At 43.7% G+C, this 26,272-nt stretch overlaps 1 protein-coding gene across 2 annotated transcripts; it reads right to left on the reverse strand.

The window, feature by feature from the left end:
- Positions 1-1,724: 1,724 nt before the first annotated feature.
- On the reverse strand, positions 1,725-23,592 carry LOC140504405 (tissue alpha-L-fucosidase-like). 2 transcript variants are annotated; one of them, XR_011967094.1, is made up of 8 exons: positions 22,474-23,592; positions 15,319-15,453; positions 9,496-9,633; positions 8,402-8,507; positions 7,001-7,201; positions 6,092-6,279; positions 4,284-4,471; positions 1,725-3,002 (listed from the first exon to the last, which is right to left on the reverse strand). XR_011967094.1 is itself a non-coding variant. In XM_072609292.1 (8 exons), exons 1-8 carry the CDS (start codon positions 22,905-22,907, stop codon positions 2,862-2,864), a joined length of 1,443 nt encoding a protein of 480 aa, XP_072465393.1. In that variant the 5' UTR covers positions 22,908-23,592; the 3' UTR covers positions 1,725-2,861. The 2 variants fall into 2 exon arrangements, 1 of the variants encoding a protein (XP_072465393.1); XM_072609292.1 differs by having other exon boundaries at positions 4,284-4,383.
- Positions 23,593-26,272: the final 2,680 nt, after the last annotated feature.

Genomic DNA, 26,272 nt, shown 5'->3' on the forward strand with positions numbered 1-26,272 from the left:
AACAAAAGGTCAAAAGGCTGCAGGTTCCCCACCCCTGGTCTAGAATATGCGTATGATTGGAAGTCAAGCTCATCGGTTTATACCCTGAGGCCTCCACTTTCTTCCCTGTAAAACAATCTGAGCATTTGCCTGTGTTCAGTCAGAGCCATGACTAGGATGAGGCGATAGAGAACAGAAGCTATTTGAGGTCAAGGACTATTTTTGTTCCCTAGCACCTGACATGTAGTAGTCCATTCTAAAGACCTGTCACAAGGTGCCATGTTTGAAAAAAAATAGCTTAAATAGGTAACTTGTAAGTGGCCTCCCCTGCAGTGCCTTAACCAAGAGTCCCTGGGTCTAGCATCCTGGCCACCTGGGGCATTGCTCTGGGCATAAGCATTTGTATTCGGAGCTCATCTTGCAGGATCACTCCTGGCTTTCTTTAAGGGTTTAGCTCAGCAATCACATCAGCCAATCTTTTTAGGCTGGATGACCCCCTGTCCTGTAGTGGGAGGATTTCTGGTAAGAGAGGCTGCTCAAGTCCCTCCAATTCTGCAAAGCTCTAATTTCTTCACTGAGCCTCAGTTTCCTCACCTTTGAAATGGGGACATTAATATTGGCACTTGTTTCTTCAGCGTTGTTGGGGAGAGATTGTTTTGCACACTCCAAAGCACCAGAGGAATGTAAATAATCACCACCACTGTTTTATAGGCCAGGACCCAAGAGGCTCAAGGATGTTGTGTGATGCCATGGCAGCATCAGAGGCAGACCTGGTGCCCTTTTTAGTCTGAGACTCTTTCTACTACATGACCACTGTTGACCTGAAAACTTTGTTAAGAAAAGGCAACATGGCTAAATGCATACATTTTATGATTTAATTAATTAATTGATCAATTCCCCATAAAGAAAACAGTTACATAATGCATTATGGAGCCAGAAATGTTCTGGCTACCCAGTGCAGAAATCCTCTGGCTTATATACATTTTGACATGAGGAGGAAACTCTCTTAACTAAGCAAATCATAAATTCAGTAAGACAAGACAATTAACAAAGCAATGTCAGTCAAGTCTTGAGATTCCAAGCTGGGTAAACATATGTCCCAGGTGGTAAGGAAATCCCACCACTAGTAAGTGGCAGGCTTCCTGCCCCAAACAGATAACTGATGCAGGAAAGGGCAAACAATGTTCAATAGAAATTATGACCTAAGATGTCTATATTTTCTTTACCATTATTCAAGATATGTCATAACATAGTATGTGTCTATAGATAATAAGATAAAAGGAAAGACCCATTATTCAAGATATGTCATAGGTTAAAGGTCTCCAAGGAATGCAGAGTCAGCTTTGGCTGGCTTTTGCTGACATAGGAAGAGGCATTCTCTGAGTTTGCTTCAGAGAGAACAAAGAGATTATTCCAAAATTTTATATTAAACATTATCACCACTTAGGAGTTTCCCTCATTAAAAAAACAACTGATGGAGACATTCCAACTCTCATTCACACTTTATGGAGGTGGAAAGTGAGGCTCAGAGCAGTAAACTGGCCTGCCCAAGGTTCCCACATGGGTTGGTGGCAGAGGCAGCATTAGGACCCCAGCACTTCTGCCTTCCAAAGGGTTTCCTTTTCACTAATATCAGGATTCTGACTTTACTCTTCAATTTGGGGGGACACCCCGAAGATCTCTTGTACCAAGTGATTTCTGCAAAGGCAGGCAGGGGCCCACTAGGCACAATGAACAGCACAAAATCCTTATTAAATTGTAGTTTATTTTTTTTACAAGTATCAAAACATTCACATATAAAGAGGCACAGGACAGACGTGAAATTGGAGCATTTGTTCCTTAATTGCACATTTTGAAAGGAAATTTAACAGCAAGTGACATGGTGCCATTCATGGCTTTTCAGATTAGAATGCAAATAAAAAAGTAAATCCTCCACCAAACGGATGTTTCCACGTTTCCTTTCTCATTCTCCTCCCTGCCCCAAGGCAGCAGGAATCCCTCTAGTTTATTTCCATGGGGAACTGTCAGGATCATGAAGCAGGAACTAGAGATCAGCTTGCTTTATTCCTCTGCATCAACAGACTTGGCTTTTAACAGGGATAGGACAGGCTCTAGAGAGAGGGACAGTCTCTGGCACCCACAGAACCACTCTCCTGGACTGGACAAAAATGGCATGAGCCAAGATGGAGCTGCCAACCAACTCCATTCTCAGCTGTTGTTTAGAATTATACTTGGGGCTTTCTAATGCAGTCATGGGTGGCTGGTGTAGGTCTAAGAAGTGGAAAGCCCAGGATAGCCAGGGATGCCATCCTCCTCTTGTCCCTCTGGAGAAGCGCTGCTGAATTCACAAACATTGCCCTCTGGCTGGACCCTTGCCCCTTGCTCGTTCAGTGTCACATTTTACTGGTAACTTCAGGATCCTACTTCTTCAGGCTCCTGTTCACCCTTGAGGAAGTTTCTTTAACCAGCAGCTGACATCAAACCAACAAATTTGGCATTGCCTGACCAGCCTGTTCTACTCCTTTCTGTCTTCTAGTGACTGATCCCTACTTACAGGATTGAGGTACTTGACTCAGAGGGGGCAGAGGAAAAAGAGGAGACATCCATCCTAAATAATTTCTGAGGTTAACCATACGGGTAAGGTCAGGGAAACACTGAGGTCCCCTTCCTGAAAAGCTTCTTTCATGGAGGGAGGTGCAGGCTTATAAATCAAAGGTATTCACTGAGGTCAAGCAGGTACACTGTCCTTCGATTAAGATGGGTCAGAAAATGCCACGCTGGTTAAGTAAGAGTGGAACCAATTTATTGCACTGTTCACATCTTAGAAGCAAAAATCAAAATAGCCGAGTCACAGGTGTCAGGGTGGGATGGGACATGATGCTTCACATGACCTCCTCTAGTTTGAGAGTCCAAACTTCCATCTTTATAACAGCTGGAGAGAGCTGGGGCAGGTAAACAAGGAGGCCTTGATGCACTGAGTCTTGTGACCACTTCAGAAACCCTGGGACTCCCAACATGCTGACCTAGAAATAAAGGAAAAGACAAGAAAAGAAAGACAAGGCAAGAGATGACCTGTATATGTAACCAGTTGTAAGGCTCTGAAACAGAGCATGGTCCATTCTTCTCATCAGGTAAGGAGATTGAGCCTCAGAGAGGGGAAGTCATCTGCCCAAGGTGGCACAATAAATTTATGGCTGACCTAAGAATTAAAAGCATCTGCATAAAAGACTGTGCTGCCTAAAGAAATAGTAACTAGAATTGGTGTAATGCTTTCCATATGTTACCTCATTTGATTCTCAGAACATTCTTGGAATAACTGCTATATTATCCCATTTTACAGATGAGGAAACTGAGGCTGAAAGAGGTTTAGTGACTTGCCCAGGGTCAAAGTCATGAAGTATCCAAGGCAGGATTCAAACACAGGTCTTTCTTAAGTCTGACTCTCCATCTATTACACCACCTAGGAGCCTCTGTAGTGATACATTAAAAAAGGCAAGACTTGTAGCCTAAAGACTTGGTTTTGGCTGCAATACTTTTTAGTTAGGTGAGCTCGGCTAAGTGAAGGAGGACTCCTCTCAGTCTATCAAATGGGAGCAATAACGATTTAATAGTTCACATTACCATACCCTGCCTGGATGGGCAGAAACAACTCTTTTATTATTAAAGTTCTTTTATTAGGTTACCACTGGTTTCATATATACATTTGTTGAATAGATCATGTCTCCCTCTACAGAATATAAGGTTTTTGGGGTAGGAGATCTTTCCTCTCTGTTCCTTTCCTTTCCAGAGAGCTATCTCTTACATATATATATATAAGACACATACATATGTAACACACACACACACACACACACACACACACACACACACATATATATGCAATGTTTTTTAAAGAGAAAAAGAAATAACAATCGACAAAATCAATCAATCAAAACAGCCAAAACAACCCTGCCCTGCTGAGGCATGGGGTGAGGTGCTTTCTCATGTTTATGGAGAAAAGTCTTAGAGAGCGAAATTATGAACCACGCTGACCGCTCAGAACAGACTAAATGACTCCTGGGATGTGCTGAGTGTTTACATGGTGGAAAAGGGCCTTCCATCCCAGGGAAGGGGCTCCAGACTCTAACTGATGCCTGGAGACTGCATATGGACTTACAAAACTACAAATGAACATTATCTTTGTTGTACTGTATTCTTATTAATTTGGGGCAGCCCTCGAATCTGATGCTCCAGGGGATTTTCTAACTTTGCTAATGGTTCCAAGGCTAGAAAGCTCTTTTCACAAGACTAGTATGACTACTTACCTTTGTCATATTTGTTGGGATGGGGGAAGGAAGTGGGAGCACTCCATTCTGTGGCCAGTCATTGTAGAAGGCATACACAGCAGAGTCCTTTGTGGTGTACCTGCAGAAGACAGTCCACCACAGATTTATCCAAATGGAATGAAATATCCATGAAGCATTTGGCCCATCAGAGTCCATGCACCTAGAACCTGGGAAATGTGTGTGAATTTAGGAGCTGGTAACATTTTCCTTCTGTTTTCCTTTCTAAACAAGTCAATTCTCAGTCAATTTACCTGACACTTCATCAGGACATGCAGCAAGTATTTCCTGTCACTTGACAGAACATCTTGGGATCCTAGAGAGCTGGAAAGGGACCTCAGAGGCATTTTACAGAGGAGAAAAGGGGGACCCATGGAGCTGGAATTTGCCCAAGGTCACCTGGGTCATAAGTTTGAGATGGGATCTCAATGTCAGGGGGTGGTCTGACTCCACAGCCAATGCTCTGTCCCCTGTTCCACAGCAATGAATAGGGGTACTATTTCATCAGAAAGTCCAATCATTTTGCGGGGGAAGCCTCCAGAAAGCATGGCACAAGACCCATTTGGAAAAAAGCATTTGTAGACTGAGAATAATTAATAGATGTGAGATGGAAAGGAGGAAAAAGACTTGGAGTCAGAAAATGTGGGTTCAAGTCCCAGCTCTGGCACTTCCAGGATGATCTTTACTCTGTTTGAGTCTCAGTTTCTTCATTTGAAAAATGGGGAATGATTCTTTTTTTTTCTACCTATCATGCAGAAGGACAACGTATCTAAAGTATGATACAAATGTCAAAGATCACTGGCATCTTTCCAACCCTACTTCCACCTCTTCCTCCATGGCCTCTGACTTGAAGACCTGTCTAATCATGGGGAAAGCAAACAGAGTGCTGGACTGAGGGCAGAGAGCTAGGGCATCTGATCTAGACCAGCGGCTTCAGATCATAAATAAAAAGGGACCTCTCTTCCTGAGGTACCACAGCAATTTATGGAGAGGGCTGAGTTCACAATTTCCTACTAAGTCAAAGACCTGATGATGATCTCCAAAGACCTAAGGTGACTGAAAGCTATGAATGTCACGGTACATCTAGACTGGGGACTCTGGAGATTGTTTAATCCAGCCCTTCTTTCTTCATCTTTGTTTTAATATTTTTATAGAGTTAGTGGCAAAGCTGAGCCTCAAAAACCCAGATCTCTGGACTTCCAGTCTGTTGTACTCTCTCCCATATCATCCTGCCATTGAGCCATTCCCCACTCCCCACTCCACCCCACTACCTCTAAGGCTAGAGCCCCTAGCTAGGGCTCTCACACACTTCTATCAAGGTTTGGAGTAGAACAGGGGCTCATGTACCCCCATCAACTCATTGCAAGAGGTGTATGAATATGGACAGGAAAAAAATGCATGCTTATTACAATATACTGTGTAGACTGTAATTTCCTTTGTAATCTTTGGTATTTTATTTTATGCATTTAAAACCATCATTCTTAGAAAGGGTCCATAGCTTTCAGCGGATGGCCAAAGGTGTCTGCGGCACCAGAAAAGGCTAAGAAGCCTTGAGTCAGACCAAGATGCCAGGATCTGCTGAATCCTTTATGAATCTATGAACAGAAGAGTTCAACCTGAAGGAAATCAGGAAGCTTCTGAAGACTGATGGACTCAGCATGGAGGGGAACTCAGGGAGGCTCTGCTGGACATGGGGTACACACTAAGCCGCATTTAAATACAAGAGAGATGCTCGCATGGGATGGGACAATAGAGCTAATGACCCCCAAATGCAGGTGAAGGCAATGTACCTTACGGTGGTGGTGTTCTCCATTTGCACCCTCCATGGCTTAGAAGCATAGATTCCTTCCCCGTTGGTTTTCAGCCATTTCCCCACAGAAAGGAGCCTTTCTTCAAAGATGGGGGCAATGATTCCATCTTTGGTTGGCCCAACGTTGAGCAGATAGTTGCCTCCAAAGCTCACGACTTCAATTAATTCCTGGAAAGAAGAAAGAAAGAAATCATGAAGTGCCCTCACCTATTAATATTTTATAAATGTTAAAAAACAACAATTAAACAACCTGGCTTATATTCTGTTTCTTGGGCCCTTTAGTCAGAAGTATATAGCAAAGAGGGATGTTTGGAATCCAGCATCTCAGTTCCACAAGGGTTGGGAGGGACCTCTAGCAAACCAATTAAGTTTTTTTTTTAAACTTCTCTAAGTTTCGTGGCAGGTGTGATAGGCGCTGGCAATACAAGGTACATAAAGAATGCCACAAGGGCAGCTGGGTGGTGCAGTGGCGAGAGTGCTCAGCCTGGAGTCAGCAAGACCGGAGTTCAAATCAGAATCTACAATGTCTGAGCAGGAACTCAGAATTTCAGAGCAGGATGAGTCCTTAGAACTCACAATTTCAGAGCTAGTTAGAAGACTTTTTTCAACACAGGATGTCAGATACCTGATATATGTGTGTATGTGTATGTGTGTGTGTGTGTACATATATATGTATATACCACATACACATGTGTAAACACACACACGTATATACCAGATACCTCAGAGATGAACTAGTTCAGTCTCCTAATTGCACAGATGGGAAAGCATGCCTAAGGAAGAAAGGGTGTAGCTAAGACCCAAACTCCAGCCTGCTGACTCCCACTGTGTCTTTATACTACATCCTCTTCCCCCTCCTTAAGGAGACCAAAGCCCAAGCAGCTCTTACCAAAATGATTTCTAAATCAGTCATGACATCCTTGCTGTTCATGTCTCGCCGATATCCCCAGGATTTTCTATCAAGGGTGGTGCACATCTCCCACTTGCGTTTTGGAAGAGTAGCTGGCTTGTATTTGTCATGACAGGTTAGGTAACCCCCATGCTTACAGAGAATGTCTTTGCCCCATCGATCGTTAACCACAATTTGATTCTAAATAATGAAGAATGGAAGAGCTGAGTCACCATAGAATCTAACTGTAAAAGCAAATCTACTGAGTTTCTTAGCTGACTTTGTAATTCAAGCACGTATGCTTCTAAGTAAAATTAAACAAGCCCTATTCCTTCCCTGGTCCTCACATGACAAGGATGCACAGCCCTTCTCCATCCTTGCTACGTCCCAATTCCTACATTCTTATCCTCGTCCTTAAGCTGTGATGCCCAGGATTGAACATGAGCCTCCAGGTAAAGTCTGAAGAGGACCATGCAGCAGGACTATCACCTCCTTATTCCTGGAAGCTCCGGCCCTCTTAATGCAGCCCAAGAAATGCACCCCACTTTTCTTTTGCTCTCCCATCACATTTCTGACTCTGTGAATCCTACAGTCCACTGAATTCCCCAGACCTTTTCAGAACAATTGTCTGTTCATCTCTCCTCCCCCTTCTCCCTCCTGTCCCCCATCTTAGCAAAGATGACATTTTGTACCCAAGTGAAGACTTACTATTCATCCCTATTTATTTCATCATTAGATTCAGCCCAGGGCTCTACTCATCTGGTCACGCTAGCTATCCTTTCTAGCTTTCTCCTAGAACTGCTGAGATCATATATACTATGATATATACTACATACATGCGTGGATCATATATACTATCTTGTTTTATAGTTGTTTGCATGGAATTTATTTCTCCTACTAGGCTGTCTTATCAATACAGTGTGAATACAGCAGACATTGCATAAAACATCTCTGGCTGAAATGAAATGAAATTTACATTACCAGGCCTTGGAACATTCAATGATCTTGCCCTAGATCTAAAGGCCTGTTCTGTATGTCACTCAAGACTTCATGCTAGGGAACAATTTTTTTAATTAATTATTTTTTAGTTTTCAACATTCACTTTCATAATATGAGTTCTAAATTTTCTCCCCTTCTCTCCCATCCCCCCTCTCCAAGGAACAATTCTTTTCAACATCTGCCAAGGACAGTGTGAATGTACAAGACCTTTAATTTCTTTCTCTTCCCTTGGTCCCACAGCAGCATGCTGCATCCTGCATTCTTGGAAAGCTTCCTTATTTCCCCATCCAGAATTCTCTTCCCTCCTGACTAATCATGGAGGGGAGGAAAGGATACAATTGGTTCCAGGCCCTGGCCCACTCAACCTTCTACAGTCACAATCAGTCCTTCACAGTCACCTACCTTTACAGGGCTGTCATTGTACAACCAGGCGAGGAATTCAGTGGAATTCCAGTAAGTGTCAGGGGCTTCCCATTCTCCATCAGACCAGATCAGGTCAGGTTTGTACCTGAAAGACACATGGAAGGGTCACATGCTAGAGGAGACTTCACAATCTAGAGCAGCAGTGGGGTCCAGGTGACCTAGCAGTGGACCAACAGTCAAGGGATCCAGGGTCCAGGCCTGGCTAAAGCACTTATGAAGAACCATGTAACCTCAGGCAAGAAATTACACTGTTTGAGCCTTATTACCCTCATATGTAACACTGGAACTAGATTGTTCTCCTTCCCTCACACAGGATGTAAAGTTTGTAGAGGCGCAGTGTGGAGCAGTGGTCAGAGAGCTACTTTGGAGTAAGGAGGATCTGGGTTCAAGTCCTGCCCCTGAACCACACTGGCTATGTGGATCTGGTAAGCTGCTTCATCTCTGAGTGCCCTCAGACACTAAGAAGATGCAGTTTGGGGCAGCTAGGTGGCGCAGTGAATACAGCACTGGCCCTGGAGTCAGGAGGACCTGAGTTCAAATTCAGCCTCACACATTTGACACTTACTAGCTGTGTGACCTTGGGAAAGTCACTTAAGCCCAACTGCCTTGTCTTTCCCCCTTTACCTCCCAAAAAAAGAAAAGAAAGAAAAAAAAGAAGATGCTGTCTGCCTTGGAAAGCAAGCTCTTCACTAGGAGATCCCTATATCAAGGGAGTGATATATTTGTCAAAAAAAAAAAAAAAAGGCTTTGAAGCCATAGAATCCTACTCCCTGAACCTGTCCCCAGGGCAGTGTTAGCTGGCATACTCTAGCCCTTCAATGCTCAGAAACTACTAGTCCCTTGGAGTTTTAGGAAGCCTTTGACCTCACTACTTAGTAAGACTGCAGTCAGAGCTCAGCGGAATGACTATCCCCTAAGAGAATATTTTACAAGCAGCAAAAAACAAAACAAAAAGAAACTGCCTTCAATCTCCCATTTCTCTAGCCCTTTAGGATTATAAAACCCCATGAGATTGAAAGAGGAACAGCAATGCCCCATCCCAGGTTTAGAAAGGATGAAAACTGAAGGTTTACCTGGTCACAAGATCAACCATTTCTGGCAGGACCTTGGCCTTGACAAAATTCTGGGTTGTGAAGTTGTTTTCCTTGTCAAGCAGATAGAAGGGATGAAACCACTCTAGGAGTGAGTGGTACAGTCCATAACGGATATTCCTAAAAAGATGAAAGAACAACAGAATCTCACACAGAATTCTTTTGAACAGCTACTTTTAAAATAAAAACAGACCTAATAGTACATAGTATGGAAGTGACAGATGGGGGACTGGAATCTGAAACAAATTTCAATTGTTTTCCAGTGCCCAGATATATACTGTAGTGAGTTTCACTGTAGGAATTCAATTGATTGGTAACATATATAAATTATATGATTTCATTCGAGGGTTTCCTTGAATAAAAAAAGAAGTAGTTTAAAGGATATCACCAAAGAAGGAGGAGTTAAAATGCCATTAGAGAACACTGTTAACAGCAGCATTTGGCCCTGGAGGATGTGTCCTGTGCTCTGCACTCTACAGTGAATTTGGGCAGCAAGTTTACCATGTCACACATTTTTGCCAACCTATAAAAACATTTACATTCTCAGTCTTTCTTTCCTTCTCAACTAACTCTCTCACTCCGGTGCTTTCTAGACTTTAAGAAAATGCTTCTGCTTCATTTACAAATGACTTTTAGAAAGACAGTTAAGATGGAGTCACCACCCTGGAGAAGCGAATGTCCCTGCTCATTGCCCTCCAGTAAGTTTAGATTTTGTGGTTGTTCAGTTGCCATCAAAACTGTCCATGGAATTTTTTTTCCTCCAGATTCATTAATTTATTTGTTTTCAGTTTTCAACAACCACTTCCATAAGTTCCAAATTTTCTCCCCTCCCTCCCCAAGATAGCATGCAATCTTATATGGGCTCTACACGTGTATTCCTATTAAACACATTTTCATATTAGTCATGCTGCATAGAAGAATTAAAAGGAATGGGAGAAACCAGGGGAAGAACCAGACATAACAAAGGAGAAAACGGTCTGCTCCATTCTGTGTTCTGACTTCATAGTTCTTTGTCTGGATGTGGATGGCATTGTCCATCATAAGTCCTTTGGAAATGTTTTAGGTCCTTACATTGTGGTGAAGGGCTAAGTTTATAAAAAACAGTCCTCAAACACTGTGGCTGTTTACTGTGTACAATGTTCTCCTGGCTCTGCTCACCTCACTCAGCATCAGTTCATATGTGTCTTTCCAGGATTTTCTGAAGTCTGGCTGTTCGTCATTTCTTATAGCACAATAGTGTTCCATTACATTCACATACCAGAACTTGTTCAGTCATTCCTCAATTGATGGGCATCCCCTCGATTTCCAGTTCTTGGCCACCACACAAAGAGCTGCTACAAATATTTTTGTACATGTGGGTCCCTTTCCCACTTTTATGATCTCTTTGGGATACAGTCTGAGAAGCAGTGTTGTTGGGTCAAAGGGTTTGCACATTTATAGCCCTTTGGGCATAGTTCATGGAATTTTCTTGGCAAAGTTACTGGAATACTTTGCTATTTCCTTCTCCAGTGGATTAAGGCAATGAGAGGTTAAGAGACTTGCTTAAGGTCACACAGCTAGTGCCTGAGGCTGGATTTGAATGCAGGTGTTCCTAACTGAAACTCAGAGCTTTATCTACTGAGCTACCTAGCTGCCTAAGTTTAAACAGCTCAGGTGTTTAGACCTCCCCCCTTTATTTGGGGGGGTTCCCATGAGGCAAAAACTATTTCTATAATAATGGTAATGTGTTTACATTTTTATTATAGTAACTATTTTTAGATAAACAAAACTCACAAACAAGACAAAATAAGCCACACAAACAAAAACTCTTTCTGGGGGTGTTCGATAATTTTTAAGAGTATAAATGGGTGCTGAAACCAAAAAGTGTGAGAACCCCTGATGCACCCAGATTGAAGCTGGGAGTTGCTGATGCTGTTGGGAAGGGTTACTCAGAAGAAGGAAGCTCTGGTATTTGAATTCCTTGCTCTACCACCAACTCAAATTCTAGTCTTTCTTTAGTTCAGGAGAAAGGAAAGGATGAGAAGTGTAAAGGTATTTTGGCAAAACCTAGGGAGGAACATATGAATGGGGGGGCAAGTGGTAGGAGATGACCTAATCAGAATCATAGAATCAAATACTTTTCAGCACCATTAGTCCAAGTCAGGGGAGGGGAACTTGTGGTCTGAATGCCACACGTGGCCCTTTAGGTCCTCAAGCATAGTCCTTTGACTGAATCCAAATTTCACAGAACAAATCCCCTTCATAAAACAACTTGTTCTGTAAAAGTTGGACTCAGTCAAAAGGCTGCAACGGAGGCCCTAAAAGGCCACATGTGGGTTTCACGCCCCAGGTTCCCCACCTCTGACAAAGCCATCAAGGACAAGAAACTCCATTGCTACATAGCTAACTTCCAGCTTCTGTTAGAAGACTTGTGAGGAGGGGTCAGTCACTTTGTGGAGGCAACTCATTCTACCCAAGACTGTGCTAACTGTCTTGACTATGAGTTTTATCGTTGTTGTTTGTTTCAGAAATGTCAAATGATTTGGGGTTTTCTTGGCAGAGATACTGGAGTGGCCTGCCCTTTCCTTTTCCAGCTCATTTTACAGATGAGGAAACTGAGGTAAATAGGGTTAAGTGACTCATCTAGCATCACACAGCTAGGAAGTATCTGAGGCTAGATTTGAACTCAGGAAGATGAGTCTTCCTGACTTCAGGCCTGGCACTCAATCTGCTGTGGCACCTAGCTGCCCAGTCCACTAAACCTCTAAGTCTTTTTCAGAACTATTGCCTAGCCATGCCTCCAAATACTTCCTCAAAGGTAGGACTGGAGAAGCCCCCAGGTCAGCAGATTCTTTCCTAGGCTGATACAGACACTGGCCTATTCTAGACAGCTTCTCTTCATCAGCCAAATGCCACTTGTAGCCTGGTAATCTCTGGCTTAAAACTCAAACAAGAGGAGCCAAAATGGCTGAGTAGAAAGACACACATATGCTAGCTCCAAACCCACAGCCCATAAAATTCCTGTAAGGAAGAACTCCCAACAAATTCTGGAGCAGCAGAAGCCACAGAACAATGGAGTGGATGAGATTTCTGTTCCAGAGAGACCTGAAAAACTGACCCGAAAAGTCCGTCACGCACCGGACCCAGAGCAGAGCCCAGCCCTGCCTTGGCCGCGTAGCACTGAGAGGAGCAGATCCGAGCAGGCTTCAGGGACGGAATCTTCAGCTGCGGGCAGGTCCCTCCACCCAGAGGCCCCAAAGGTCAGTGAGAGGGTCTCTTTGGCTGGCTGAGAGGGGAGTGGGGTGTCTCCATAACTCAGGCCCCCTCAGGAGGCAGCAGCAGACAAGGGCTCCCAAAGCAGGCAGGAGCTCGGATCCATTGTTGAAGGTCTCTGCATAAACCCCCTGGGGGAACTGAGCCCCAAGCAGCTGAACTTAATCTCACACTGAATACCAGCCCCGCCCCTGCCAAAAGCTCTGAGGCTGGGAAGCAGACCCCAAGCACTGGCTGGGCGGATCTGGAGGTGAGGTAGGTGTGGAGGGGACACTCAGAAGTCAAGTCACTGGCTGGGAAAATGCCCAGAAAAGGGAAAAAAAATAAGACCATATAAAGTTACTTTCTTGGTGAACAGATATCTCTTCCTATCCTTTTTGATGAGGAAGAAAAAGGCTTACCATCAGGGAAAGACTCAGAAGTCAAGGCTTCTGTATTCCAAACATCCAGAATAAATATTCAATGGGCTCAGGCCATGGAAGAGCTCAAAAAGGATTTTGAAAATCAAGTTAGAGAGGTGGAGGAAAAACTGGGAAGAAATGAAACAGATGCAAGGAAAGCATGAAAAGCAGGTCAGCACCTTGCTAAAGGAGACCCAAAAAAATGCTGAAGAAGATAACACCCTGAAAAATAGGCTAACTCAATTGGAAAAAGAGATTCAAAAAGCCAATGAGGAGAAGAATGCTTTCAAAAGCAGAATTAGCCAAATGGAAAACGAGATTCAAAAGCTCATTGAAGAAAATAGTTCTTTCAAAATCAGAATGGAACAGATGGAGGCCAATGACTTTATGAGAAACCAAGAAATCACAAAACAAAACCAAAAGAATGAAAAAATGGAAGATAATGTGAAATATCTCATTGGAAAAACAACTGACCTGGAAAATAGATCCAGGAGAGACAATTTAAAAATTATGGGTCTACCTGAAAGCCATGATCAAAAAAAGAGCCTAGACATCATCTTTCATGAAATTATCAAGGAAAACTGCCCTGAGATTCTAGAACCAGAGGGCAAAATAAATATTGAAAGAATCCACAGATCACTTCCTGAAAGAGATCCAAAAAGAGAAACTCCTAGGAACACTGTGGCCAAATTCCAGAGTTCTCTGGTCAAGGAGAAAATGTGCAAGCAGCTAGAAAGAAACAATTCAAGTACTGTGGAAATACAATCAGAATAACACAAGATCTAGCAGCTTCTACATTAAGGGATCGAAGGGCATGGAATAGGGTATTCCAGAAGTCAAAGGAACTAGGACTAAAACCAAGAAGCACCTACCCAGCAAAACTGAGTATAATACTTCAGGGGAAAAAATGGTCTTTCAATGAAATAGAGGACTTTCAAGCATTCTTGATGAAAAGACCAGAGCTGAAAAGAAAATTTGACTTTCAAACACAAGAATGAAGAGAAGCATGAAAAGGTGAACAGCAAAGAGAAGTCATAAGGGACTTAACTAAAGTTGAACTGTTTACATTCCTACATGGAAAGACAATATTTGTAACTCTTGAAACTTTTCAGTATCTGGGTAGTGGGTGGGATTACACACACACACACACACACACACACACACACACACAGAGTGAATTGAATAGGATGGGATCATATCTTAAAAAAATGAAATTAAGGGGTGAGAGAGAAATATATTGGGAGGAGAAAGGGAGAAATGGAATGGGGCAAATTATCTCTCATAAAAGAGGCAGGCAAAAGACTTTTTAGTGGAGGGAAAAAGAGGGGAGGTGAAGAAGAAAACATGAAGTTTACTCTCATCACATTTGACTAAAGGAAGAAATAAAATGCACACTCATTTTGGTATGAAAACCTATATTACAATACAGGAAAGTGGGGGAGAAGGGGATAAACAGGGTGGGGGGGATGATGGAAGGGAGGGCAGTGGGAGGAGGGAGCAATTTGAAGCCAACACTCTTGGGGAGGGACAGGATCAAAAGAGAGAATAGAAGCAATGGGGGGCAGGATAGGATGGAGGGAAATATAGTTAGTCTTATACAACACGACTATTATGGAAGTCATTTACAAAACTACATAGATATGGCCTATATTGAATTGCTTGCCTTCCCAAAGGGAATGGGTGGGGAGGGAGGGATGAAGAGAAGTTGCATCTCAAAGTTTTAGGAACAAATGTCGAGTTCTGTTCTTGCAACTAGGAAATAAGAAATACAGGTAAAGGGGTATAGAAAGTTATCTGGCCCTACAGGACAAAAGAGAAGATAGGGACAAGGGAAGGGAGGGATGATAGAAGAGAGGGCAGATTGGTGATAGGGGCAATTAGAATGCTCGGTGTTTTGGGGTAGGGGAAGGGGAGAAATGGGTAGAAAATTTGGAACCCAAAATTTTGTGAAAATGAATGTTAAAAGTTAAATAAAAAAAAAACTAAAAAAACTCAAACAAGCAGGGCTTGGATGTAATAATGCTCAATGATAATGAGACCATTCTGCAGATTATTTTTAGTGATTTGGGAAAGCTAAGGGTTAGCTAAAGAGATTTGCAAGTGATTGCCAGCAAAGGGGAGTCCAAGGCTAATAAACAACAAATACACTTACTTCTTTCGGAGGAAAGGTTCCAAATCACCCACCAGATCTCGGCGTGGCCCTACATCCATAGAATTCCAGTTCCAAGATGTAGGACTGGGCCAGAGTGTATAACCTTCATGATGCTTGCTGGTCAGGACCACATACCTGTGGAAATCAAAGCCATGTTGACAATGCTTTCTTCCTGATCAAATTCTCATATATTTACCCATCTGTGTAGTATGGCCTCAGTGAAATGTAAACACCTTGAGGGCAGGGGGCTGTTTTTGCCTCTGTAGCCCCAGGGCTGGGCACAGAGAAAGTGCTTAATAAATCAAATGTGAGCAAAAGGTCACCAGCCATCTGTGACCTCTTCTCTGGCCCTACGTTATGGAACGCTTTGTTCAATACACTGTCAGGGCTTCTGTAGAATCACAGAATCTCAGAAATGGAGGGCACCTTCGAGGGGATCTAGTCTGACTACAGGACAGCTGACAAGCAGTTCCTCAGGCTTGTCTGAAGTCCTCCAGGGAGGGAGAAGTAGCCCCTCCTGAGGCAAACAGCCCAAGCCACTTGCGGATGCCTCTCAGGGTTGGGAAGTGCCCAAATCTGTCTCTCAACTATTCCTGCCTTACAAGTAATTGGGGGAAAAATAAAATATTATGTATTAGAAATAAAAAAAATCCTGCCTTACAAAATACCTATCTCTATTTCTGCTTTATTAAAGGTAGAAGGGGCCCAGTAGCCTCCAAATTACCCGGTAGCTTTAAAAGGGGTTTCCCAGTTTGCTTGTGAGAGTCATCTGGATAAAGGGAGGTTCTGGGGCTCTTCACATAGAGAACTTCCCTTCCTTTCATATTTCAACTTCTTTCTCTCCTTGTGCTTCACTGTGCTTTGAAAATGAGCCTGTGTTCCTGAGGCAGAGTCAGCAGATTCCAAGATATGGCTGGTCCTTCAAAGCTGGCAAGGCTTCAAGCAGATCACAATGACAAGTCTGTTTTCCCAGAACCAGCTTAACTTACCATAAGAAGACTGGCACTAGGTGATGGCAGGAAGGAATGTAATCACACCAAGGACATCCCAGTCCTTTCAAAGTACTCAAGATTATCTCTGAGACTTAAGACTGTCTGACGGTCAAGGAAAAGACCAGGAGATTGTTTTAGCCTTTAGATTTCATGATGGCGTCCTAAGGAGGTAGCAATTCTGAACTCACTAACTTGCCAGGAGGCAAGAAGGAGACAAAGGGGTGTGATGAGGGAATTAAAATTATTCTGTATCATTTAATAAGTGATTCTATTCTGTAACTGACTTTATTTTGTATTACTGCCCCATTTTGTATGATTGTTCTAGCTGCTTTCTTTATCCCCAAGTTAAGCTTCAGGCATGCAGTTTTCCCTCTGAGTTAATTTAAAGGTGTGGTTGGAAGGAAAAATCTTTGTTACTTGGCAGTTAGCCCCTGGGACATCTGCTTGTTGTCTGCAAGCCCCAACCAACTGAATCTGGTTCCATCCCCTAAAGCTGTATCTCCACCCTTGCCTGTTCTTTTGCAGTTAATGGAGATTTGATCTCCTCAAAGGGTCAGCAAGCTGAGAGTATTGATCTAACTAAGATGACAAGAGGCAGATGAATCCCATAAAACATCAAATGTTTCTTAATTGTTAGAGAGGGGCATGATTAACATCAGCTGAATGACAACCCACTTTTCTTCGTGGAGCTAATAACTATGAGGTTTATAGGCCTCCTTCGTTCCTGTAAATAGAGTGCACCTCTACTCACTGAGGTAGCTGGCCTTACTGAGGTGGTCAGTCTGACATACTTTGTTAACAACTCTGTATGTGTGTCACTATTAATAAACTGATTTGCTCAGAGTATGTACCTCAGTTTACTTTTATTGAATTTACTAGCGACAGGGGATAGAACTGAGTGTTCACTGGCTCTTCCCTTCCCCCACAGCAGCCACCTGCTCCTTTTAACTTTTTCTACCCATGAAAAGACAGAGAAGTCTAGAGTTTCTCAGTAGAAATAAGGATGTGGGAAGGCCATGTGGTAAGCTGGACATCAGGAGTATAAAGCTGTTCATTCTGGGCTTGGGCACCTTTAATTCTGTCTGACTTTGTCAAAGTTCCTTAACTTTACTGGGCCCTAATTTCTGCATCTATAAAAGAAGGCTTAGCTTAGCTCTGTAGCCCCTTCTACCTCTAAGAGAATGACACCAATCTGACTATAACTAGGGAAAGAATCATGTGCTATGAAGGAAAACCATCTTTCCTGTTTGCACAGTTTATGAATCAAAAGGGAAGTTATTTTCCTGATGTTAAGCAGGAGGACAGGAGAATTTATACATTTATAAACTAGAGGATTTTAATCTGGAGTCTGTGAATTAGTTTTTTTAAAAATGATTTTGACAAATGTATTTCAATAACTGGTCTATTTGCAATTCCATTTTATGTATTTAAAAAAGATTATTATGAGAAGAGGTCCATAGACTTTTACCAGATTGTCAAAGGGTCCAGGAGACAAAAAAGGTTAAAAATCCCTCTTCTAGATCTATGCAGGAATGACAACAGTTGACATTTATAAATGGGTTGAAAGCTTGCAAAACACTTTCATGTACTTCTTTTCATGAGTACTACTAGATGACATTCCCATTTCACAATACAGAACTATGGCACAAAGAGATGATCTGGCGAGGTATGCAGAGCTAAGTAAATGACAAGGGCAAGACTGGAACCTAAGTCTGTCTGAGTCCCCCCATGCCAAACCAGCATTTTATCCACTAGGTCATAATATCTCTCAAGAGGAGAGGAGATGAAAAAAGTAAAAAGATGCTTGGAGTCAGCGCCTGGGTATAAAGACTAGGTTTGGAATTTGGGGAAAGTCATTTCATCTCTACCAGCCTCTGTTTTTTCATTTGTAAAATGACAAGGTTGGGATAGATGACCCTGAGGTTGCTTCCTTCATTTCTGATTTGTAGATTGACTAAAGGACCAAAAGAAGTCCATCCAAAACATTTAAAAATTCCATTAAGCTAGTTTCCAGGTGACAAACACAGTCAGTTTTCCTGTGTAGTCACCAAAATCATCTTAAGTGGTCTGAGAAAAGCTAGGAACTTATAGATCTATGAGAACATGTGACTGATGCTGTCACTCTGAGAAATACCTACATGGATAAGTTTCTATCTTTGAAAGATAAGGAGTTTTTTTCCCCACATTTTAGAGACAGGGATATAATTCTTTCAGAGACAGAGAGTTCAGAGAAACCACTGAACAGGAAATGGGGAGAAATGGTTTCTAATCCCCTTCCTGTAAGGAACAGCAGCAAGAGAAGGGAGAGAGAAGTAGTAGAGGACCAAGGACCGCCAGATGGAGTATCCTGGGTTCAAGTTCAGTCTCCCACATTTACACCTTGTAGATGCTCTCAAAGGCCTCCTCTTTGGCTCCTGGCTTCCATAGGAAGCCTTTTCAGTGTCCCTTTAATTCTAGTACCTTCCATATATTGATTATTTTCCTATTTATCCTGTGTATAGCTTAGTTGTACATAGTTGTTTGCATACTGTCTTCCTTGCTATAAGCAGAGTGTCTGACACATAGAAGGTGTTTAACCAGTATTTATTGACTGACCTTGTAAGTATTCACAGACAAAACCCCAATTAAAGTACTTGCCAGTTGGAAGGGACATGAGGGGTCATCTAGTCCCACCTGCGCAGAAGTGATTCTTAATCTGAGGTCCTTGGATTTTTTAAAAAATGGTAACTTTTTTTTATAGCTTCCGAATAGTTTCCTTCATAACCCTATGGACTTTACAGTCTGCATTTAAATACATCCTGAGAAAGGGATCTACCAGATTGCCACAAGGGTCCATGACATAAAAAAGTTGAAGAACCCTTTTGTATCTTTACTATAACCAGCTTCAGCTTAAAGATTTCCAAGGATGGGGAACTCCTATTTCCTGTCTGCATAGTTTATGAATCAACAGGAAGTTATTTTCCTGATGTTAAGCATAAATTGTTTCTTTTCAATTTCTACCATGCTATCCTTGGCCTTCAGGTCAAATCAAGTGAGTGCGATCCACATCCTACCCCTCCACACATTTGAACAGCCATCAAATGATCAGTCTGCCCCAATGTGACCTCCTCTCTTCTTCTCCAGGCTAAACATGCCCAATTCAGTTCTTTCAACTGATCCGCATGTGGCATAGGCTCGAAGTCGTCTGCTGGCCTGGCTGCCCTCCTGGACACTCTCCAGAGTCTTCATGTCCAATTTGAGTTTCACCACAACCATGAGGTAGATTCTACTATTATCCCCATTTGACAATACAGGGAGCTAGAGTTCAGAGATTAAGGAACTTGCTGGCTTTGTGACCCTGGATAAGTCACTTTTTCTCTGATAGTCAATCATTTATCAAGCACCTACCATGTGTCAGACACTGTGTCAGACACTGTGCTAGGCACTGGGAACACAGAGAAAAGCAAAAGACATTTCCTGCCATTTAGGATCTTACAGTCTTTCGGGGGAGACCACGTGGAAATAACCATGTACAACCCTAGACAGGATAAGCTGGAGATAATCACAGAGGGAAGGTGCTATCACATCACTAAGGGGGAATTGGAAAAGGCTACTCTGGTTACTCCTGATGGCCTTGGACTAGGTAAGCCGCCAATGGGTCTCCCTTATGGCTCTCATGATTGCATAATTCAAAGATGGGGACAGCACCAACTTCTGCTACTCAGTCATTTGCCCTTAAAAAAACACCCAATTTTCCTTGGCTTGTCTTTTTTGTGCTGAAGCCAAGCCCTACTTCTTCTTTGGTAAAGGAAGAAATGGGACCAGAAGGGGAAGTGGAGCAGGGCTGAGAAGGGGAGAGAAGGAAAGCAATGGTCTAGTGAGGCCAGTGCACAAAGCTGTTAGGACTTGATCCTTAAAATGATCCCGAGATTGGTTGGCACTTGAGGTGTCAGTGTGGGAGGTGCCGTATTTGTTTCATTGTATTGTATTTGTATTTGAAAGACAATAAGGGAATGGCCCTGGGCAACCTCTAAGATTACCCAGGAATTGATCACTTCCAGCTCTGGATCTAAGAAGAGAAATTTGAGGCAAAGAGTGGCCTGCTTATGCAGGGAGTCCGGAGTCAAGATCTTCCTGCCCTCCTAATTCTGGGCAAAGGGCCTTTCTATAAAATGACCCCAGACTATCTCCTAACCAGACCTTGGATGAATAATCAGAAGAAGAGAGGTGCAGACAAAGAAGCACTAAAGAACACTGAGAACCAGCTCTGGAGTCTCAGCTGCTTCCTGGTCATGTCTTGAAAGTAGCCTGGGCTACTCTCCCTCCTCTAAACTTCAGCTGCCTCTTCTGTCAAAAGGGGACAACAATACTTCTCTACTAGTACACAGTGGTGCTGTGGGGGGAAACTCCCCCTTATATATGTGAGCTTTCATTTCTGATGTTTCATCTTGAGGGAGAGTTAGATTGTTGTTCAGATGTTTTCAGTTTTGTTCAACTATCTGTCACTTCATTTGGGATTTTCTTGGCAAAGATACTGGAGCAATTTGTCATTTCCTTCTGCAGATCATTTGACAGAAGAGGAAACTGAGGCAAACAAGGTTAAGTGACTTGCCCAGGGTCACACTGCTACTTAAGTGTCTGAGGACAGATTTGAACTCATGAATATGAGTCTGACTCAGGCAGATATTCTATCACAGCACCACCTAGTGCCCAAACATGATTGTAGGATGAGCCGGTTTTCACCTCTGCCCCTAATTATCTAGCCAGTTTAGACATCTTGTCATCTGACCTGTTGCTCACTGCCCTGCCTGTACTCCTTTACCAGGACCAGCCAGCCTCAAACCAGAAGCACCAGAGAATCTAACCCACCTACATTGTTTTGGGGTTCCAGAAAGGAATTCACTCAGTTTCAGTAGAAGTTGCCTGAATTACACATCAGCTCCTCTATATCTGCCAAGCCCAGAACCCAGCAGCACCTAAGAAGAATCTAATAAATGCTTGCTGATTCAAGGCAATAAAGCATTTACTAATAGTTTACTACATGCCACACAGCTCTTAAGGGCTGGGGATACAAAGAAAGACAAAAACAATTCCTAGCCTAAGGGAGTTTACAATCTAATAGGGAAGACATGTGAACAGCTATATACAAAAAAAGAAATACACAGAACTTTAAAGGGCGCCGGAGGCCATTTAATCCAACCTCCTCTTTTTACAGGTGTGGAAAATAAGTTCCAGAAGGGACGTTAAGTGACTTGCCTAAGGTGACACAGGTAAACCCAGCTCACTCATTTTACAGAAGAGAAAGGTGAGTATCAGAGAAGTTATGGTTCCAACTATCAATAGGCACCTACTATGTGTTGGGAACCGCACTACCATTACTCAAATACAATCAATTCGAAACAATCTCTACTTCCAAAGAATTTTCATTCGAAGTCATTTGCTGTTCAGTCCCAATGAAACAATCCCTACTCCTAAAGAATTTTCATTCTAAGTCATTTTTTCAGTCCCGTCCAGCTCTTCCTGACTCCATTTGGGGTTTTCTTGACAGAAATACTGAAATGGTTTGCCACTTCCTTCTCCAACTCATTTGACAAATGAGGAGACTGAGGCAAGCAGGGTGAAGTGACTTATCCAGTTAGGAAGTGTCTGAGGCTAGATTGGAACTCAGGAAGGTGAGTCTTTCTGACTTCAGTCCCGGAGCTCCAGCCCCCTAGCTGCCCCTTCTAACTCACAGTAAGCCCTAAATGAATGCCTGTTACCAGGGCAACAGTGGCTTGTTGCTACCTAAGGGAGGCTTTGCTCTAGGAAAAGCAGTGACAGTCCTGGACTTGGGAGTCAGAAAAGACCGAGGTTCCAATCCAGTTAGCGGTTAGCCCTCCGTGTCTGGGACAGTCACTCAACAAACATTTATCAGTTGTTGGGGATACCAAACTAACAAAAACCGCCCAATCCCGAAACGGGGAAGTGGCTTAGCCTCCTCAGTCTCCGTAACCTTATCGGATAAAGGGGACGGGATAACCTGGGCTACCAGTAAAGCGATAAGGGGCTGGGTGGCGCTCTGGGAGGAGCGCGGGTTCGAGCTGGAATCCTGGTCCCACCCGGCTCCGTGCAGCCGCTCCCCGGAGCCCCGGGGCGGAATCCGAGATCCACGTCCGGCCCTCCCCGGGGCCCCGCCCGCTCTCACCTAGCCCCGGACGCCTCGAACAGGTTGGCCCACTGCTCGGGGTCGAAGAAGCTGGCCCCGAACTGGGGGCCGAAGTCGGGGTAGGAGAAGCCGGGCGGGTAGTTGCGGAGCATGAAGGTTTCGTACAAGACATCGTGCAGGCCCTGCCAGTTCCACCAGAACCACTCGCTGCCCCAGGACGGCACCGAGTACACGCCCCAGTGCACGAACACGCCGAACTTGGCTTCGTCGAACCAGGCGGGTAGCGGCCGCGAGTCCAGGCTCTTCCAGTCCGGCGTGTAGCGAGGCGAGGCCGAGGCCGAGGCCGCCAGCACGAGCAGGGGCAGCTGCAGCCAACCGCGGCCCTGCTGGGCTGCCCGGGCCACCATAGCGCCCCTCCGGGAGGTCTCGGTCCTGCTAATTGGGTAGCTTCTGCAGAGCGCCCTCGGCCCCATCCTGGTTCGCGGGCTCCTCCTCTCTGCCGCGCTGATTGGCCGGAGCCAAGCAAGAGGGCGGGGCGGACCCGCCTCCTAAACGACGCCTGGGGCCTTCCAGCACCAGCACGCACTATGGCGCCCTCTGGCGTCCGAGGCGGGGAAGCCTCGGGGGATAAGGCTGCGGGTTATAGGAGAGCTCTGGTCTCAAATTTCGGGGACCCCGGGCCAAATCCCTTCACCTCTCTGGGCCCGCTTTCTCATATGTAAACTGTCAGTTGGCCGGTCCCTTTCCCTGGTGCGCCCGACGGCTCCAGGAGGTTTGCCCACTGCTTGGGCTCGGATAAGCTGGCCTCGAACTGGGGCCAAGATCGCCTAGGAAAAGCCCGGCGCGGAGGTTCCGGCGCAGGACTGCTTCCTCCCTGGGACTCATTGAGGATCCGCCCCAGGACTCAAACGCCTCCGGCTTGGTCTCGTCCAGCCCCGGCCGCGCGTCCAGGCTCTCCCTGGCCCGGGTGTAGCTGGCTGAGGCCGAAGCCGACGAAGCGGAGAAGAGCAGAAGCAGCCTCAGCGACCAGAGCTGCGTCACGGACTTGACCCTAACTGCCACCGAGGGGGTAGCAACCCAAGGACTGCGAGCAGCAGCCCCGGACAGGCTCCTAAGCCCTCACACTGGCTCCGCCCCTTCTGCCCACTGATTGGCCAACGAATTGCAGCCTCGTAATCAACTCCAGTTTTAAACCACAAGAGCAGCCCCAAACTGGCTGGGGGTGGGGCCTCTCGGTATCATTTCCTCACTGATTGGCCAGAGAGAAGAAAGGGGGTGGGGCTGATCCTGGCTCCGAGCTTACTTAGAACCAGCGTGGACTAGGAGCCTGGAGTAACCCTCCAGGGCTGAGAATGAAGACGAGTACGATTTAATAATATTGAAAGTGGATTTTTAAGAATTAACAGTAAAGAGTGCACTTTCAGGGGTTGCCGGAACGAATTCCATTTTGGTGCTAATTCGACATTTGTTATGTATGTACAGTCTCAGCCAGTGCTGCAGGGACAGCTTCCACCCTCTTTAAAGTCTACTTTCCTCTCCTAAATGCTAGAGACTTAATTATTGCAAGGGACTTTAAGGGCTCTAGGTATCCTGCTCTTCTTTATCTTGTCTCTAACTGATTTATGATCCCCTTTAATCTAGTGCGAACGTTAGCTAACAAGGACACGTTCCTTCTACGTCTTCTGTAACTCGAGATATACAAGCCTCTTTAACAAGTGTCCCTCTCCCTTTATCTTTGTCTCTCTTCTGTGTCTCTTTCTCACTCTCTGTTTCTCTTTCTCTTCTCCCTCCCTCCTCTCTGTTTCTCTCTCCTCTTTATGTCTCGATCTCTTTGTCTGTCTTTTTCACCAGCTGCTTTGTAACAAGCAGGCATCTCTGTAATGAATGGTATATTTTTATATAGACACATATAATGACATAAACACATGTATTACATATATATGTATGTATGTACATCTGTATATCTTTATTCATTTCTCCAAAATGTAAGTAGGACTTCCATTCTCTTGCTGTGTAGTTTCCTATCTTCATAGGGAAGATGAGATTCATTCCGAGTCCGTGTTGGTCTGATCAGCCACAGTGGAAGACACTGAAATTTCACTTTGTCATGGTGATCTCATTTTGGTCCTCTTCCAGAATGAAGGACAACAACCAACCAGTTTCCTACCTTCAGAGGGAGGATGAGATTAGCAAATTAGGGTATATGTTTTTTTTTAAAAGAAAAGCTAGCAAAAAGCATTTTGTTGCAACAATAAAACTTGAAACTCACATGTGGTGAAAGGAAAGTGAGTGATGACAGTTTCTTTTACCAAATCACTACACAGGTCAGCAAAAGTGTAATGGGGATGAGAGAGAAAAAAGGGGATTGATGGAAGGAGGAATATCAGCAATAGGGGAGCTCAGCTTCAAAAACATGTTGAAGCTGTTGACATCAGATTTTTAAAAATTATTTCATTTTGCCGTATAGAACATGCAAGGATTTCTTGTGATGATGACTGGGCTTCTATTGGGTTGAAAATTTCTACAATTTAACGATCAATTAAATTCTTCAATTTAACAATCACATTTTCTTCAACTTAATAATCAATTCAAGTTCTTGGAATTTAGTTATCTGTGGAGCTCTAATGGCTGCTGAAGATTAAATTCTATAAATCCAGAAAACCACAAAATGGGGGGGGGAGGGAAGTCGGGTACCAATTGAGTGGGTTTATGTTGACTTGAGTTGTCCTGTAGATAAGATACTGAGTGGCCAGTCCAATGGTGCATGGAAAATATGCTTTTCAAAAGGCATTATTGGAGGATGGGGCCTGTGGAGAAGAAGAAAGGTTGAATAATTGAAGCAGCTTCTCCTTCCCCATCTTCATTTTGGATTGGGTGACTGATATGCTCCAAGGAGATAATTCAACATGGAAAACATGTCAGCCCTCAATAGCATCTTCATCCACTGTGACTTTACAGCAGCATCAATTTAAAAAAAAATACAAAATAGGTAAATTTCATCCAAAAAAAATAAAAGGGGCAAAGATTTTCTCTGTCCAAATAAGTCTTGTTTTAAGGTTAACTCATCTGTGTGCTGTTAATGCATGATCATATATTTAATTTTAAATCTGTACTCGAAAGATTTCAGTTTAAATCTAGACCCTAAAAACATAAAGATGAACGACTTGCAAGTTGAGATTCATGGTGAAATGGAGATTCCCAGCTGACTATATGCTTTCCATCCAGTACTGTACTTGTTCCCAATTTGATCTTCAGCCACCTCTGAGAAGAGAAGTGGTACCTTCCGTTCAATGATAAACATTCTCATACTTGCTCATACCCTACATACACATCCAAGTGATTCTGAACTTCCTGGATGTTATCATTTAAACCCCATTCCGCATCCCCTCACTATCTGATTCTTTATTTCTGTCTTCCTATAAACCCTCCTACCCCATCTGTGTTCATCCGTCATTTTCTTTCTTTTTTTTTTAAATTTATTTATTTAACTTTTAACATTCATTTTCACAAAATTTTGGGTTCCAAATTTTCTACCCATTTCTCCCCTCCCCCACTCCAAAACGCCGAGCATTCTAATTGTCCCTATCACCAATCTGCCCTCTCTTCTAACATCCCTCCCTTCCCTTATCCCCATCTTCTCTTTTGTCCTGTAGAGCAAGATAACTTTCTGTACCCCATTACCTATATTTCTTATTGCCTAGGTTGCAAGAACAATACTCAACAGCTGTTCCTAAAACTTTGAGTTCCAACTTCTCCCCACCACTACCTCCCCACCCATTCTCTTTGGGAGGGCAGGCAATTCAATATAGGCCATATCTGTGTAGTTTTGCAAATGATT

The sequence above is a fragment of the Notamacropus eugenii genome, chromosome 5 (genome assembly GCF_028372415.1).
Source record: "Notamacropus eugenii isolate mMacEug1 chromosome 5, mMacEug1.pri_v2, whole genome shotgun sequence".
NCBI lineage: Eukaryota > Metazoa > Chordata > Mammalia > Diprotodontia > Macropodidae > Notamacropus > Notamacropus eugenii.